Source organism: Cydia fagiglandana, chromosome 27, assembly GCF_963556715.1.
Source record: "Cydia fagiglandana chromosome 27, ilCydFagi1.1, whole genome shotgun sequence".
NCBI classification, from domain to species: Eukaryota; Metazoa; Arthropoda; class Insecta; order Lepidoptera; family Tortricidae; genus Cydia; species Cydia fagiglandana.
In genome coordinates, this window is record NC_085958.1 from 3,795,228 (window position 1) to 3,812,515 (window position 17,288).

At 40.2% G+C, this 17,288-nt stretch overlaps 1 protein-coding gene and 1 long non-coding RNA gene across 2 annotated transcripts in view; one reads left to right on the forward strand and one right to left on the reverse strand.

Annotated features, from left to right (window-relative positions):
* Positions 1–17,288, reverse strand: part of LOC134677973 (transmembrane protein 145-like) — a 30,219-nt gene that overhangs the window by 12,032 nt on the left and 899 nt on the right. Inside the window, exons 2-12 of the mRNA XM_063536403.1 lie at positions 15,907–16,074; positions 10,789–10,938; positions 9,934–10,070; positions 8,384–8,693; positions 6,621–6,809; positions 6,127–6,211; positions 5,313–5,452; positions 4,783–4,864; positions 3,288–3,460; positions 1,520–1,651; positions 309–396 (exon numbers count right to left, since the gene is read on the reverse strand). Coding sequence (XP_063392473.1) covers positions 309–396; positions 1,520–1,651; positions 3,288–3,460; positions 4,783–4,864; positions 5,313–5,452; positions 6,127–6,211; positions 6,621–6,809; positions 8,384–8,693; positions 9,934–10,070; positions 10,789–10,938; positions 15,907–15,993 — 1,573 coding nt within the window. The 5' untranslated portion in view covers positions 15,994–16,074. The remainder of the gene's footprint in view (positions 1–308; positions 397–1,519; positions 1,652–3,287; positions 3,461–4,782; positions 4,865–5,312; positions 5,453–6,126; positions 6,212–6,620; positions 6,810–8,383; positions 8,694–9,933; positions 10,071–10,788; positions 10,939–15,906; positions 16,075–17,288) is intronic.
* LOC134678002 (uncharacterized) lies at positions 14,396–14,751 on the forward strand. The gene is made up of 2 exons (XR_010100144.1): positions 14,396–14,487; positions 14,586–14,751. It is a non-coding gene; the product is annotated as an uncharacterized LOC134678002 (long non-coding RNA).

Genomic DNA, 17,288 nt, shown 5'->3' on the forward strand with positions numbered 1-17,288 from the left:
ATTGAAATACTTACCTCAATAAAAATAAAGTACTTTTTTAAAGATATTTCAACTGCAGTTACAAATCGAATACCTTTAAACGAGCAATTCTTGTATAGGCATTTATTTATTTATATATTTCGGGGATCTCGGAAACAGCTCTAACGATTTCGATGAAATTTGCTTTATGGGGATTTTAGGGGGCGAGGGAGGGGGGGGGGTGTATCTGGGAAAACGCGCATTTTTGAGTTTTTATTTGTTTTCCGAGCAAAGCTCGATCGGTCTCCCAGATATTTTATATTAAGTAAGTTACATTATGAGTTAGATACCTATATAAGCGTTGGCAGTGAGTATAAACAGCGGGCCCGCGTAGAACCAGAGAGTGCCGCAGATGAAGAAAGGACAGTAGAACATATTCTGTAAAATTAAAAAGGAGAAAGATAATATCACCCTGAATCCCTGTTCAAATTTTCTAGGTTTACTTAAAAAAAGGTTGGTAACCCCTGGCCTAGAATCTAGTTTTGCAAAAAATGTTGTTAACCCCTGTTTTAGAATGTTAAAATTTATATAAAAAAATGTTGGTAGCCTAAAGTCGAAAAGGTTGATAACCCCTTCTGCCTATGGCTATATACTAAAAAAAACAAACAAGTGAGTCGGGCTCGCCCACCGAGGGTTTCCGTACTTTTTAGTATTTGTTGTTATAGCAACAGAAATACATCATCTGTGAACATTTCAACTTTATATCACGGTTCATGAGATACACCCTGTGGTGACAGACAGACAGACGGACAGTGGAATCTTAATAATAGGACCCTATCCCGTTTTTACCCTTCTTGTACGGAACCCTAAAAATAGAAAGCACACTTCTCCTAAGAAGAAACACAGTTTACCTTTTCAGGGTACTTTCTGACGATGAAGAACACAGAATAGGCGAAGACATAAGATGCTGCGACGCGGAGAACGATTAGCCCCATAGCCTGCAGAGCTCTCATAGAGATACAGGACTTCGCCCGGGTCAAATACCTAAGTGTCTAGAGTATGCGCAAAAATGTTGGATACCCCTGGTCTATAATGCCTATTTATGTTTAAAACTCCTGAACTAGTTCGCAAACAAATGTTGTGAATCCCTGTTTAAGAATGTTAAAATTTGTATTTAAAAAAAAACAAGTAGACCCTGGTCCAGTCTCAAGCTTTGCAAAAAAATGTTGTTAACCCCTGGTCTAGCCTCAAGCTTTGCAAAAAAATGTTGGTAACCCCTGTTTAAGAGTGTCTTAAATAGCCCAAAAAAATGTGAATTACTTCTGTCTATGGTTGTGCTAAGGCCCCCCCCCACATCTGGCGTCTTTCGAGCGTCGGCGTCTACAATTCTATGGCCGCTGCTCGACGCAACGTCGACGCAGCGTCGACGCAACTGCGCAGCGACGTCTTTTTCCATAGCGCTGAACTAGAGATGGCTGAACAGACGCCGACAGACGCCGACGCTCGAAAGACGCTAGATGTGGGGGGCCCTAAAGTGACGGACAAAAATAAATCCGTTTACCTTTTCAGGGTACTTTCTGACGGTGAAGAACACAGAATAGGCGAACACACAAGAGGCTGCTACACGTAGCACGATGAGACCGTAGCCCGCGGGGCTCTCGTAGAGATACAGGACTTCGCCCGGGTCAAATGCCTGAAAACAACATGACGTTATTAAATATTAAGGCCCCGTCATATTCTAATAAAACATGGTCTTCTCTTCCCAGAGTGACACAAGCCTGCGTCACAATAACATGGCCGCTATATATAGCGCTATCGCATATTATCATATAGCGCTGTCGCATGATGACGTAGGCTTGTGTCAGTCACGTGACCACGAAAAGACGGGAAGAGAGTAGTACCAGGCGGAGTATATTATTATATATGCCCCGTGGATTCGTAGTCTTCTCTCACTCTCACTGAGCGTAAGCGTGAGCGAGAGGAATGTACGTGCTCGGGCCCGGATATCATGTTTTAATAGAATTTTAATTAGATTAAGTTCTAACAAAAAGAAATCGATTAGTTCCCTCAAAAATAAAATTGCGCATTTTTAGATACGATTTCTATTTTAAAACCCGTATAAAACTATAAAGAGTAGGTAATTTGATTGTGACGTCACATGCTAGTTTTTCATATAACGTCGGGTGACAAGCAAAAGTCACTAACTAACACCATTGAAATTATTGGACAATAAACCATGTTACAAGTGTAATAAAGTGCATTGTTACTTTAATTTTTTTTTATAGTAGGGGAAGCTGTTCTACCTCGGACAGTTTTTTCTTTTAAGAATTTTAGAAAAAAAAACTAAAGGCTGCTGAATTATTGGTTATCCGAATATTATAAGATACATTAATAAACTATCTAATACGGTATAAAATTTAAAGATTAGTTTATTTATTTTGCTAGGATCTGTTGACGAAAAAAAAGGGAAAAGTGTCCAAGGAACAATACCCCTGATGTACCTTGGTCATTTCCAGTTGTACCTCGGACATGATAATTTTAATTAATAAATTTATAATATAATTATAAAAATAATATTTATACATGAAATCACAGATATTTTTAGGATATTTACGCCATTGAATAGATTTTTCTAGTACAATTACCTTACAAAAATTATACTTAGCAAAGGTCATTTTTATTTTTGCCTAAAACATTTTAGGCATCCTTTCTAAGATCGATTACTTGATAACTTATAACGCAGACAGCTAATAATTAAAAATACTGCAAATATGAAACCTTATGTTTAAAAAAAAATATTTACAGTAGTAGCAAGTACGGGCCACGGGCCAAGGTACAACATACTTTCGGTGTCCGAGGTACAACAAAGCAACTTTTTGGACAAGTAAGCTTCGTAATAGCACTTCCAAATTGAGATTAGGCTGAAATGATCCTACCATCGAATAGCTAATTGACTTAACTTTAACTTATTAAGTATATTAAGTTTTATTATCTATTAGCAAAACATGAAATAATCATCCTTAATGTAAAGTTCGAAGTACTGACTTTTCATAACACAATTTATATTATAATTTTTTTCTTGAGTTACCGGCCGCTCTCAAGTTTCGTTGATAGCTTGTTTTATATACTTAATAATAACGTTTCAAATAATATAAATGAAATATTTCAATAACCGTGGCAACGTGGAAACATTGCCATTTGTCCGAGGTAAAACTAGGTCCAAGGTACAACAGTTTCCCCTACTTAGTGACTTTTGCATGTCACCCGAAGATAAATTCCATAGTAGTAGCAAAACCGTTTCGAGTTTATTTAATAAAGTAGGTACTTACCTTTGCTTGATAGATGAAAAGTGCAATATACGCCAGTACATAACAGCACATGAAGACTGTAAGTCTCACTGTGAAGCCAGCCTTGAGCCTTCCGCGCGTCACGGTGTAGCCCTTGCCTAATAGCACCAGTAGAAGTAGGAACGTCGTTTCTGATATGCCGCAGAGAAATTGGCCTGAAACAGAACATTTATACACGGTGTAACATGAGGAAACCGAATAATTTTAACAGCGTATTCCTGATCACAGTTAGAGACGAAAATGTCCTATAAACTTTTTTGAAATTCGCCTAGTTTCTGAGATGATATTAATTAAAAAAAGAACAAGTTTTTATTGTTACATACTGTATAAGACCTTTTTGACGGTGATGTTGCTGCTATGGGACGTAGTCTAAATATCCTTATTGATAGATGTCAAAAAGTAGGTTTTACGAAAAAAAAATGAAAAAATCAATTTTAAATGACAAGTTTACCAATAAGATTTATTTTTTATGTACAAATACATTCAAAAAATTCAAAAACTAAACGAAAATATTTTTTTTTGGCGAAATTGACCTAAACTCATTACATTTTTTCCTTCTTTTGACCTCAGAAATGCGTGGTTCAAATTATTCGGTTTCCTCATGTTACACCGTGTATATTCATATTTATTTGCATTCAATCATTTATTTGCATAAAAAATACATAGAAATGCATGCAAATACTATTTTTATAGTAGGTATATTATATGCATGAAAAATTTGTCAATGTACAGTTTATATATGTTTCCGATTCAGGCCACGAGATGGCAATGCTACCCTCCAACGCGCACGGTCATTATAATCTTAGACTTAGTACACCAGTTGATATAAGTCTAATACTTAAACAGTCATAACTAAATCCATCTAGTATTCCGATGTAATATTATCTACTTGTTTGTTACTTATGCTTTTTTTTTACATTTAGATTCTATTCTAGAAATTCTAGACTAGTATTTTTTTATACAAATTTTTTTAATGTTTGACGATCCTTTTGTGAAATTCTTAGTGTTAAATTTGACATGTATAATAATCCAATTTTATTATGGAATAATATTAACATCAATAAATTGCTCTGATAATTAGATTAAGATTAATTACGATTCATAAGAGCTTGTTGCTAGGCCTACATGAATAAAGTATATTTTGATTTTGATTTTTGAATTTTTGATTTTCATCGAACCATACATCCAATCCATGTGTCACGTTTGACCGGTCTGGCCTAGTGGGTAGTGACCCTGCCTGCGAAGCCGATGGTCCTGGGTTCGAATCCCGGTAAGGGCATTTATTTGTGTGATGAGCACAGATATTGTTCCTGAGTCATGGATATTTTGTATGTATTTAAGTATTTGTATATTATACATCGTTGTCTGAGTACCCACAACACAAGCCTTCTTGAGCTTACCGTGGGACTTAGTCAATTTGTGTAAGAATGTGCCTATAACATTTATTTATTTATGTAAAATATGTTATTAAACTTACCAACAACCCTGGCTCCGTCACCGCCAAATCCGTGTGTAGCGTAGCGAATGTAGGCTAGGGTCTGTATGATCACGCCTAGTTGCTGAAAACAATTATAAAGGTCTCAAATTTAGTAGCACTTAGAATCGGAAACCTAACTTCTGCACAAACTGCAGAGACAGAGTATGCAAGTGCCATCATAAATGTATAATTCCTGTTTATAACGCAGTTTAGACTGACTTTCCGGGCGATGTTTCGTGAAAATCGTGAAGCTTCATGCAGGGCCGTCTTAAGCTATGATGGGGCTCTTGGGCACATTAGAATTTGGAGCCCTTTTGGAAAGTTTTCTACTATGATCTTCTATTTATTATGGGTAATAAATATACTGTTACTGTCTGTCCTTCGGGGCCCCCTGACTTTAGGGGCCCTGGGCACGGGCCGCGTGTGCCCTTATGGTAAAGACCAGTAAAGACGGTATTGGCTTCATGAACGTCAGCTGCCGCTCCGTTGGTGATTGATTAAAAAAACACTGACAGGGAGAAGCCGCTTACCTGAGCAGAGACCGACATAAGGAACAGCTTGTATGTGGAGTGAAGGAGATGGCGCGATTTCAACTCGATGCTGCAGAGCACGACTGCCACCATCACGATGAAGTAAGCGAAGGTATACGCCAAAAGAACCGGGAGGACATCTGGAAGGACGAATCATTTATTTAATAATTCACATAGTCTAATAAAACATGGTCTTCTCTTCCCAGAGTGACACAAGCCTACGTCACAATAACATGGCCGCTATATATAGCGCTATCGCATGATGACGTAGGCTTGTGTCAGTCACGTGACCACGAAAAGACGGGAAGTATTATACCATGATAATTCACGAGTTCAGCTGCAGAGAAAAGGTAAATGCATGGAAAGTTTGTATGCAAATGTGTATTGCTGACTACATTTAGGAGCCAAAAAAATGTTCTTAATGTGTACCTAATGTAACGGCTGATCGTAAAATCAGGCCGATCGTAAAGTTCCTGTGTAATGTTTTGACGGTAGTCACATTAAACCAATAGATATGTAGGATAGGTTAGATAGGTTGCTTCAGATGCCCGAAGGGCAAACTGACCAGAAATAGAAGCCCCGCCGAGCGGGCCTTCGTCGACTCAGGGAACAAAACAATGATTGGTGACAGATTTTCAAGTTTTACCATCATCATCATCATCATATAAGCCAGAGGACGTCCACTGCTGGACGTAGGCCTCCCCCAAAGAGTGCCACAATGACCGGTCTTGCGCCACCCGCATCCAGCGGACTCCCGCGACCTTCACCAGTTTTACCATAATGCTTATGAATTCCATGATCTGGTTTAACTTACAGAACTCGTCAGCAGAGAAATGCTCGTGCCAGAAGTCTCCATCAGGTCCGTTGGTCATCAGGAACTTATATCTGATGTCCAGTCCCTAAAAAAAGGTCAAAATTAATTACTATTTCTCATAAGTTTAACCAGAATTCAGTAATACGTTCTTTGGGATGCCCCGGGTAAAGTTAAATCTTTGTTTTATTTTGTACAAATTTTGAAGGTAAGTAAGTATACATATTATAGATGGTCAAGCAAACCTTGTCAGTAGAAAAAGGCGCGAAATTTAAATTTTCTGAGACGCTATCCCTTCGCGCCTACATTTTTCAAATTTGCCGCCTTTTTCTATTGACATGATCTGCTTGACCAAGTATATAACCTAATATACCTTCGGGCTATCGCAGTCTAGTCCAGGCTGGCTAAGTAGGGAGTAGCGGCCCTAACCTCCTAAGTCTTAAGTTAAAACCTAGATTTAGTGTCACAAATAGGCCTTTTGGGTAATATTTAAGTACCTTCGGGCTATCGCAGTTGCTGATCGCGATGAACCACCAGCGCTCCCTAGCGGAGCGGAACCGTCTAGAGTTGTGACAGGAGACCAGTAGACGCTCCACGGAGCCCTGTCCCGGCTGATTGGGTACGGAGTTGAGGCGACGGCGGCGGTAACGGTCTAGAAGCTCGGAGGTTGAACGCTTGATTTTGTGCTGGAAAATTTAACGTTTAGGTAGGTACCTATATGTGACGTTCTACGGCAAAAGGTACCTTATTGCGGCTGGCGCTTACGTCGCGTAGCGCCGCACTAATATTGAAGCGGCGTTAATAATAGCGTAAGCGCCAACCGCCATAAGGTACCTTTACTCGTGGGACGTCACATTTTTACAAGTCATACATTTAAAGTCCAACAAAATGAAGTGTATAAAAAACTTATTCGAAATAACTCATAACGCCTTACGCTGCAGTGCTGCGCTCCATAAGGTTTTGGTGTCTAAGCTTCTTAGTAGACGTACTAAGCTACGGATCTACAAGACCGTGATCCGCCCCATTCTGATGTATGGGTGTGAGGCTTGGTCACTAACACTCAAGGAGGAGAACAGCCTTTTAGTCACAGAACGTAAGGTGTTAAGGAAGATTCTGGGACCCGTCAAAAGAGACGATGGCAGTTGGAGGATCCAAAAGAATGCCGAAATAGAACACCTGATAGCCGAGCCGAACATAATAGGTGAGACCAAAGCGCATCGTCTCCGCTGGCTTGGCCATCTCGAAAGGATGGGTGAAGATCGGGCAGCCAAAAGGGCCTACCTGGGTCGACCAACTGGGCGCCGTCCTGTTGGTCGTCCTAAATACCGTTGGGCAGATAGAGTGGAGGCAGATCTCCGTGAGCTCGGCGTCGGCGAAAGCTGGCGGGATACCGCTCTGGACCGATCAAAGTGGCGTGCTCTTGTGTTGGAGGCCAAGACTCATTTTGGGTCACCGCGCCAACAAAGTAAGTAGTAAGTGAAATAGGTCTTTTTCTTCCCTTCTATGATGTATCAAAATGGCACTTTCCTTCCCTGCTAGCAGGGATCAAAGTGCTACTTCTCTGTTCTGGAACACTTTTTTGGTATAATGAAAATGAACATGATGATTTCCTTAGGGCCACTTGCACCATCCCACTAACCCGGGGTTAAGCGGCTAAACCGTTACTCCAGTGTCAAATTGTACTGGTAACTATGGTAACTCCAGGTTTAACCAGTTAACCCCTGGTTAGTGGAATGGTGCAAGTGGTGCTTATAGGTGTTGTGAAAAACAGTATGTGTCACATGGTAGCAAAATAATTTCTACCTTGGGCGTTAACACTTAAATCCCTCGCCTAGAAGGGATCAAAGTGGCACTTTTCTTCCCTGCTAGGAGGATTCAAAGTAGCACTTTTCTGTTCTAGGACACGATTTGTTTTCTTTTTCGCATACCTACTATTTTTTTAGGTCTAAATATAAAACATAATCATTTCCTTATAGGCGATGTGAAAAGCAGTCACACGGTAGCAAAATAATTTCTACCTTGGGCATTAACACTAACGCCGTAAATGGGCATTTTCACTTAATTGATCACCTTTAACGGCCGGTTAGCAATCGTTACAAAACTGACGGTCAATGTCAAATTCCATACATTTTGTCAGGAATGTAACGGTTAGACGTTACTGAACCACGACTTAAGTCGCGCTTAACTTGTACAAGTTAAATGAAAATGCCCAAATATGTAATTTCGCTCCCTTGTGACACAATTTACCTACTATTCTTACCTTACTATTATCATTATCAAACATCATCTCCACATCATTCAACTTCTCCATCTTCGTATCATTTTCACCCCCAATATTCTCCCACAATTCATCTTCACCCACCGTAGTAGTAGAAAACTCATCTGTAGGTACCACTTCGAACCACGTGGTAGAATTGGTAGAAATGGTAGAATTGTCGGAGACGGTAGTAGACGGCATGGTAGGTTTGAGGAACTGATCGTAGTAGGCCGGGTCTGAAGGCTCGCTGGTCGTGTTAGTTGTGTTTTTGGGTCTTGGGGTGGTTTTAGTGGGTTTGGGGGTAGTTGGGGAACTGGAAATATATTAGCAATATCTTAGTAATTTTACAAATAGATGGCGCTTTTAATTACGAGTTAAGGGGCAATGGGGTAACGATGAAAGCGAGATTTGCTTAATTTTAAATATTACATTCTCTAAGTATCACTTGAGTTTTCTATACCCCTTTTTTAATTTTGAAATTATTCTAGCCTCAAAAGGAGTGGTAACTTTTTATTCCGAAATGCTCTGGTTCTTATGATATCTATTAATTGCGGTACAATAATACAGGGTTACTTTTTTACCGTTACAATAAATTTGACCACGTCATTGGTATCGATAATAGATCACATTGCACAAATAAAAAAATTTTTTATTTTATTTCGCATCAATTAATTTATCCTTCACCAATTTAGTAACTTCTGGTTGCACTAATTACAAGGTGTCAACGGTATGAAATCGCGCGCGATGACGTAAACAAACAGTTGCCAGTTCGTGCGTTTGCTAATTGATGCGTAAGGCATCCACATTTTCTAGTACTTTAGCGGATAAGTTCGGGCATTGGTATTTTTGTTTTTTTGTTCCCAAATAGTAGTAACAAAGAATGCTGGTATTTTTTATTTTTGGCAACAATTACGTATGTTGATTTATTGTACTGGTAAAAAAGTAACCCTGTATGTAAACGACACTATAATTCTAGGTATATTAGTTACTCAGTTTTAATTTTGGAGAAAAATTGAGGTTATAAAACTTCTAATCTGAAAAAAGGGTATAGAAAATAGCCATAGAAGGTAGAATCCTATAGAAGTGGTATACGCGTGCCTCCGTGAGGGACAAAACATACGCAATGCGACACTGTGATTGGTCGAATTCATTTGTTGCCCACCATAATCCATACTAAACTCCATACTGGTGGGGAACAAAAAATATGTGAGACTGTGACAAGGACAAACAATAATAGCGCTTTCGCTGCTACTCCTACTGAAAGATACATAAGACTATCCCGTTCTGTCAGTTGTCCCCACCACTCATGCCCAATCCAGTAGATTCATGAGAATAGCCCATTTGAACGTGGTTGGCAACTGTTAAAAGTTTGTATAGATGGCGCTATCATAGCTTGCCCATTTTTCTATGAAATTTGGCTTAAAGGGCTGGCATCCAGGGCATAAAATTCCATAAAAAAAGTTGAGACATTTCTAGGGATTGACAGGGCAAGCTATGCTGGCGCCATCTGCTAAATACTTCGACCGGGCCAACCCTATTGCTTGCACTGTTACCTTTTCTCAGCCGGTAGCTCCTTACTCTCCTTAGTGACGATACAGCCCGAATACTCAGTATCGGGGAACCAATGGGACAGCTTGATTATCTGATTCTGTCCCGCTTTATTTAACACTGCCTCTCGCTCTTTGCACGTCTACAATAATATAAAACAAAAATATTAGGTATAGGTAGATTAGGTAGCGTCTTAAAAGTTCTCCCCTGTGTGTTAAGTCGCCATCAGATATAACGGAGCAGTCAAGGTGCTCATATATAAGTATCTAAGCACGCCTCGAGTGTCAAGGCGTTAGAATGCGAGTTCAGATATTTGTGAGCACCTTGACTGCATGACTAGTGATTAAAGACCTATCTTTTTTCCTATGAAACGAGTGACAAAGGGGGAGGGGGAGGTGATCTAAAAATCGAAATATTGGGTGGTGTTAATGGCCCACCCCTATAATCTGTATCTTTAGGTATTGAAATAAAAGTAAACAAAATCTACCCTCAAATGGCTCGTTTAGCCAGTTGAGGGTAGATGAAAACATTACACGATCAAAATATAATGTAGGTTAATGTCAGGTCGTTCAGTGACTGATGCATTTTGTAATTGGTCAAATCTTTAGGTATTTAAATAAAAGTAAACAAATTTGTTTACTTTTATTGAAATACCTAAAGATACAGACGGTGCCTGGGCATTTTCATTTAACTTGTACAAGTAAAGCGCGACTTAAGTCGTATTTCAGTAACATCTAACCGCTACATTCCTGACAAAATGTATGGGATTTGACATTGACCGTCAGTTTTGTAACGATTGCTAACCGGCCGTTAAAGGTGTTCAATTAAGTGAAAATGCCCGCCTACGTGACAGTTCTTACCTTAGAACTATGGTACACGGACGGCCACTGGCTATCATCATCATAGTACAGCAGTAGATTCGGCGAGCCCATGTCTTTGTCATATTCTATCAGGTATTCAAACTGGCCCTCTAGCGACAGGAAGCAGAAGCGAGCGAGGAACGCCCAGTTCTGAAAGATTTTATAGGTTATACCATAGACAAATGTCATCTGACGGATGTAAACCAAAATTCACAAATTACTAAAAAATAATTAAACAAAAAAACGGTCAAGTGCGAGTCGGACTCGCCCATGAAGGGTACCGTAACAGCCAGTAACATAATGAAATAGCGGTTTACGATTTATAAATAAATAAAATAAAAAAAATAAAATCACTTTATTTCAGACACATGTCCATATAAAAATTATGCTAAACTTAATATAAACAAAAACTTAAACTAAGAGTTGCTTCAGTCGCCACATGACTAGTCTTATATTACTTTTATATTAATTTACAATATTGTACTCTAGGTACTGTCACTTTTTGTTCTCGCAGTGGTGAACGGATGACCAGTATCGGAAAATGGGGCTGTACAGGCTCTCGGAGACGGTCTTAAGTATTAGATTGTCTGAGTTTCTCAATCTCTCCCAGAAACCTGCTATCCTACTTCTGATGATGGCGAAGAAGTCGGGCACCCCTGCCTCTGCGAACATGCTCGATGCACTACAAAACCTGGGTAACCTCAGTAGAATGCGGAAAGCGTCATTGTATTGAACCCGCAGAGTTGAAAATGCTTTTCTACTGAAGTTAACCCAAAGTTGACAGGTATACAAACACTGACAAAATGCTCTGAACAGAGTCACTTTGACATCATTTGTACACCTCGCAAATTTGCGCGCGAGCATGTTACACCTGATGGACAGAGCTCGTCTTTCTCGTTCCATGTCAAGGTCATCTTTTAAGTCACTGCACAAGACGTGTCCAAGGTATTTAAACTTATTCACTACCTGCACCGGTGAGCCATTCAGAACTAGTTTAGGTATCCTGTCCGGACCTCTGCCAGCCCTAAAGACCATCATCTCGGTCTTCTGAACGTTATATTTTAGACCATGAGCCGCCGCATACCGTTCACAGATCGAGAGTAGCGTCTGAAGACCACTGATAGACGGGCTCAGCAGCACCATATCGTCCGCATAGCTGAGATTGTTTAGACAAACATCCCCGATATGACAGCCGATCCTGGCGCTGCTCAGTTCGACTATCAGCTCATTCACATAGAGGTTAAAGAGGTCCGGAGAGGTCAAACCACCCTGACGTACACCGCAGTCTAGTCTGTATTCACTAGACGTCGCGTCGCCCCACCTAACGCAGTTAGTTTGGTTCCCGTACCAGTATCTCAACAGCCCGACGATAGGTTTAGGTACCTTAGTGTCGAGCAATTTGTTCCAGAGAATATTATAATTCACCAGATCAAATGCTTTACTTAGGTCCAGGAAACACGCATAAACAGATGTTTCCCGGTCCACGTAGTAATTCACACTGTGTTTTAGGCTTAAAATCGCCGCGTCTGTTGAGAGCCCGGTACGAAAACCAAACTGTGCATCATTGATATCTAAATTACTCACCAGTGCAGGCTGTATAAGTCGCTCCAGAATTTTGCCCAGTATTGTACCCAATGAAATGGGCCTATAATTGCTGGCAGATCCCAGGTTACCCGTTTTGTTTTTAGCAACTGGCACCACAACGGTCTTCATCATCTCAGGCGGTAAATAGGTATGTTTGATGCACATGCAGTATAACGCACATAATTTGCCATAAATAACATCGCCAGCATACTGCACGTGTTCCAAACTAAGTCCATCATGCCCAGGCGATTTACCCCTTGTCATTTGTGCAACTGCTTTTTTAACATCCTGGGGGGTAAACCGAACTGAGCCTTCCGTTCCCGAGATCACTGTATCCGTTTGCGCCGCCGCAGGCAGCGGGTCGACCTTGAACCTACCAGCAAACATGTCGGCTATGAGCTTGGGCTCCTGCAGACCGTCCACACTAACAGGCAAGCTTTGTTTGGGGTTGAGTTTTTTGATACCGTTCCAGAACTTTACAAAGTTTTTTTCACGTTTACACGTAGCTAGTATGTCCATTTTGACCTTATCTTCATTGTCTTGACACCACTTAAGGTTATTTTTGAAGGTTTTACGGCTGTTATACATGTTATCAAATACTTCACCCGAAGACGGACGGCCTGCAAGAACCCACGTCTGAAAATGTACCCTGGACATTTGATGACTCTGCTTGACGTGTAGATTCCATCCCGTTACCTTCTTAGCCCTATTCCGTTCACCACCACGAGACGCAGAAGTGACGACGGCGGCTGACTGCAAAACAGTTACAATCTGACTATAAAGATTTTCTATATGTAGTATATGATTATTTGTATTATTACAGAATATTTCCGGATCGTCGAAACAAATATCACAGTTTGAACTATCACTTATGCCTACAAGCTTATTGTAACATATACGCGCGTAATCATTAATATGCGACAGGGACCTTGTACCCCATTTGATATATCTAAGATTGTTATTTTGTTGTCCGTTTACGTCTTTATTCATATTTATCGTTAAGCTTAGGTCACATACTATAGCCAGGGGCAGGTGATCCGACCATAGTACGTCCTGTAAGACTGTTACGGAATTGACAGTTCGCCAGGCCGCTTCAGTTGTGAGACAGTGGTCTAGCCACCGCCGGCTCCCGTGCGCCTCGCTATAATACGTGTATATGTCCGAGTCAACGCCTAGCGTATTTATGTCTGCACACTGCCAGGTTTGTTCCCTACAAAAACTCATCATTTCTCGCCCGAAACTAGCACTAGGGTGGGCATTAAAGTCGCCTAGCATGTACGCTAATTGCACGTCATTCTCTTCAATTATAGCACTTATTTTGGCTAAGCAATTCGTATATTCAGGAATGTTTTCAGGAAGGTCTACCGGCATATACACTGTAAATACTAAAAATGTGCACGACGACACTTTCACACTTATAGCAGCTAGTCTATCACAGGAACAGTCCACAGTCGACACATTGGGAAATATATCCTTCCGCCACATCAATGCCAGGCCACCGTACGGCCGCCCGCGCAACGCGCCAGCAGACGTATCGACAGATGATGTCGCCATGCAGCTGAATCTGTTGTCAATTTCTTGCACATAATTTAACTCATGCGGCATAATCCAAGTCTCTTGCAGAGCAATAATGTCATATGTGTCACATAACTCACGTATATGTTGTACAGACCTCTTGACAGATTTACAATTAAAAGAAACTAATTTAATGTTGTTAGGCGTGCTATTCATGATTAATTTTTTTTTTTGAATCAGTTATCGCTGCGCTGTCAGGCCTATTTTTAAAACGTCGGTATTTCACATCCATTGGCCAAAAATCCTTAGACAGAAACGATGGTAATCTACTCCTGGATACGACTACTTTAAAAGAGCTGAAATTAGTGTCCCATTTCGAAACTAATATTTTTACATCAATACAGGATTGATTTATGACGTATTAAAAAAAACTAACTAGATCTTGTTCAAACCAATTTTCGGTGGAAGTTTGCATGGTATATTATATATATGTACCTACATCATATATTTTTTTTAGTTTTATCATTCTCTTATTTTAGAAGTTACAGGGGGGGGGACACATTTTACCACTTTGGAAGTGTCTCTCGTGCAAACTATTCAGTATAGAAAAAAATGATATTCGAAACCTCAATATCATTTTTGAAGACCTATCCATAAATACCCCACACGTATGGGTTTGACGAAAAAAAAAATTTGAGTTTCAGTTCTAAGTATGGGGGACCCCCAAAATTTATCGTTTTTTTCTATTTTTGTGTAAAAATCTTAATGCGGTTCACAGAATACATCTACTTACCAAGTTTCAACAGTATAGTTCTTATAGTTTCGGAAAAAAGTGGCTGTGACATACACGGACAGACAGACGGACAGACATGACGAATACATAAGGGTTCCGTTTTTTGCCATTTGGCTACGGAAACCTAAAAACCAACTTTATTTAGTTATAAATATATACGGTTCACTAGGAATATGAACTTGTGAAGCTAATTGGTGAGTTTTGGTTGTCACCTAGAAATATTTCATAAAATGGCCTAATAAGTATCCTAATGTAAAATACTGTATTTTTTTCGAATAAAAATCTGAAATCTAATAGGGGAAAAGGCACTGAGGCCGTCCAAGTGCAAAATATTACGTTCGCAAATTTATAGCTGGGGTAGATGGCGCTTTACGGATGCATACGTTATGCTGTAACTATAAGGGCCCCCCACATCTAGCGTCTTTCGAGCGTCGGCGTCTGGTCAGCGCTATGGAAAATGACGTCGCTGCGCAGTTGCGTCGACGTTGCGTCGAGCAGCGGCCATAGAGTTGTGGACGCCGACGCTCGAAAGACGCTCGATGTGGGGGGGGCCTAAGTTGTCGCAGTATAAAAATAAGTGCTAAAGACAGACAGAGTATCTTCAGACGGAGTTTAAGGTCAGGGCTCGCGAAAATCGAAGTTCGAAAATTGCGGGGATTTTTCTCTGTCACTCTAATTACGCCTTCATTGGAGTAAAAGAGAAAGATCCCCGCAATTTGCGAATTTGCGGTTTTCGCGGTAGCCGCTCAGAGCACGTACCGACAGCGACTGCGCAGATGTGCAGGAGCATTGCACGCAAGCGATGTGGCGTCTCTCATAAAGATCAATATATTACAACGCGCACGTGCAAGTCTACGCACACGCATACGGTGTGTTGTCCGTTTTTAGGGTTCCGTACCCAAAGGGTAAAACGAGACCCTATTACTAAGACTCTGCTGTCCGTCCGTCCGTCCGTCCGTCTGTCACCAGGCTGTATCTCACGAACCGTGATAGACAGTTGAAATTTTCTCAGATGATGTATTTCTGTTGCCGCTATAACAACAAATACTAAAAACAGAATAAAATAAAGATTTAAGTGGGGCTCCCATACAACAAACGTGATTTTTGACCGAAGTTAAGCAACCTCGGGCGGGGTCAGGACTTGGATGGGTGACCGTTTTTTTTTTGCCTTTTTTGGCATTATGGTACTCGACTCGCACTTGCCCGGTTTTAAACAAAATACGTACGTCTTTGGTGTCAATTCGTCCCTCGATCCACTTGGCCTGCGCCGCCGCCAGAAGCGGCCAAAGCATGCACGCCCGCAGCAGCGCCATCTCTGTTTATACACGAGGAAGTATGTTGTGCTAGTCCTGCCACTTGATTATGAGTATTGTGGCCGTAAGTATCTACGGTAACTGGAAAAGAAAATTTATTTAATATGTCTTTCAGAAAGTGCGTAAAATAGCACTTTTCGTGCGTATGTCAAAAGTTTAACGGGCCATATGTACTGTAAAACGTTGTACGATCGATACACGTGCGAATAGGTAACTCGCAACTCGTGTCGATTTAAACACTCCCTTTAGTGTGTTTTAATTTATCGCCACTCGTTTCGAATTTCCTCTTTTCCGCACTTGTATCGTAAATAAATATTTCCGATCAATTGAAAATGACCAACAGTAATCATTTAATGAATTTAATCAATAACCAACGCATTTACTTATAGGTACTCGTAAAAATGCTGTCGGATACTCACTGATAAACAGCGATCGGCACGGACGGTGCCACATAGAGTTGCCAGATGGTCGGAATTTGGCGGGATTCTCCCGATTTTAAGCATGTGTTCCCGATTCCCAACAAAGTATAAACTGTCCCGAAAAACAGCTTCACGTTATAAAACAATAATTTCAAGTTCCGAACTGTCGTCGAGCTGACGTAATGCCAATAATGTAAAATATCGTTGTTTTTAATACAATTACTTTAATTGGAATGTTTTTTTTTTGCCGACTTAACTCCCAAAATTCCGAAATATTTATAATGTTTCCCGATAATAGCACCTTTCGATCTGGCAACCCTGCCACCTCAAGGGTAGAAATCTTTAAAAAATCTTATTTTGAAGAACATTCTACTATTTCTACTTCACTTGCACTTTTTCAAACAAGATCGCGGCATTTGAGTCATATTACGATTTTTGTTCGGAATCCCGCGGTGTGGCACCGCGCGTCCGTGTTATCACTGCTGATGAAATCATCAATTTAGATTAAATTAATAATTACCATCATAAATTGCATCACTTCACTCTCATAAGCATAAGCTTCTTCATAACATTCACGCAATAATTAGCGTCCCTATGCCTAAAAATATTCGTCCCTATTAAAAAAGACCTTATTCTGTTGTTATAAGATATATATTAAATTAATCGGCTACGTTTTTAGGTTTTTACAGGTAGGCATATTAAAAGGGACAATAAACAAACCATAGCAACATCTTATTGATTTATGCATTCCTGGTACCATAAAGTCTGGTACGGAGCTCCCGAGGGAGTAAATTAAATTTAAAAATTAGATGTAATCAAATTTAGCCCTTACCGCCATACAAATAAGCAACAATTTTGTATTAACAATGTTTCCAC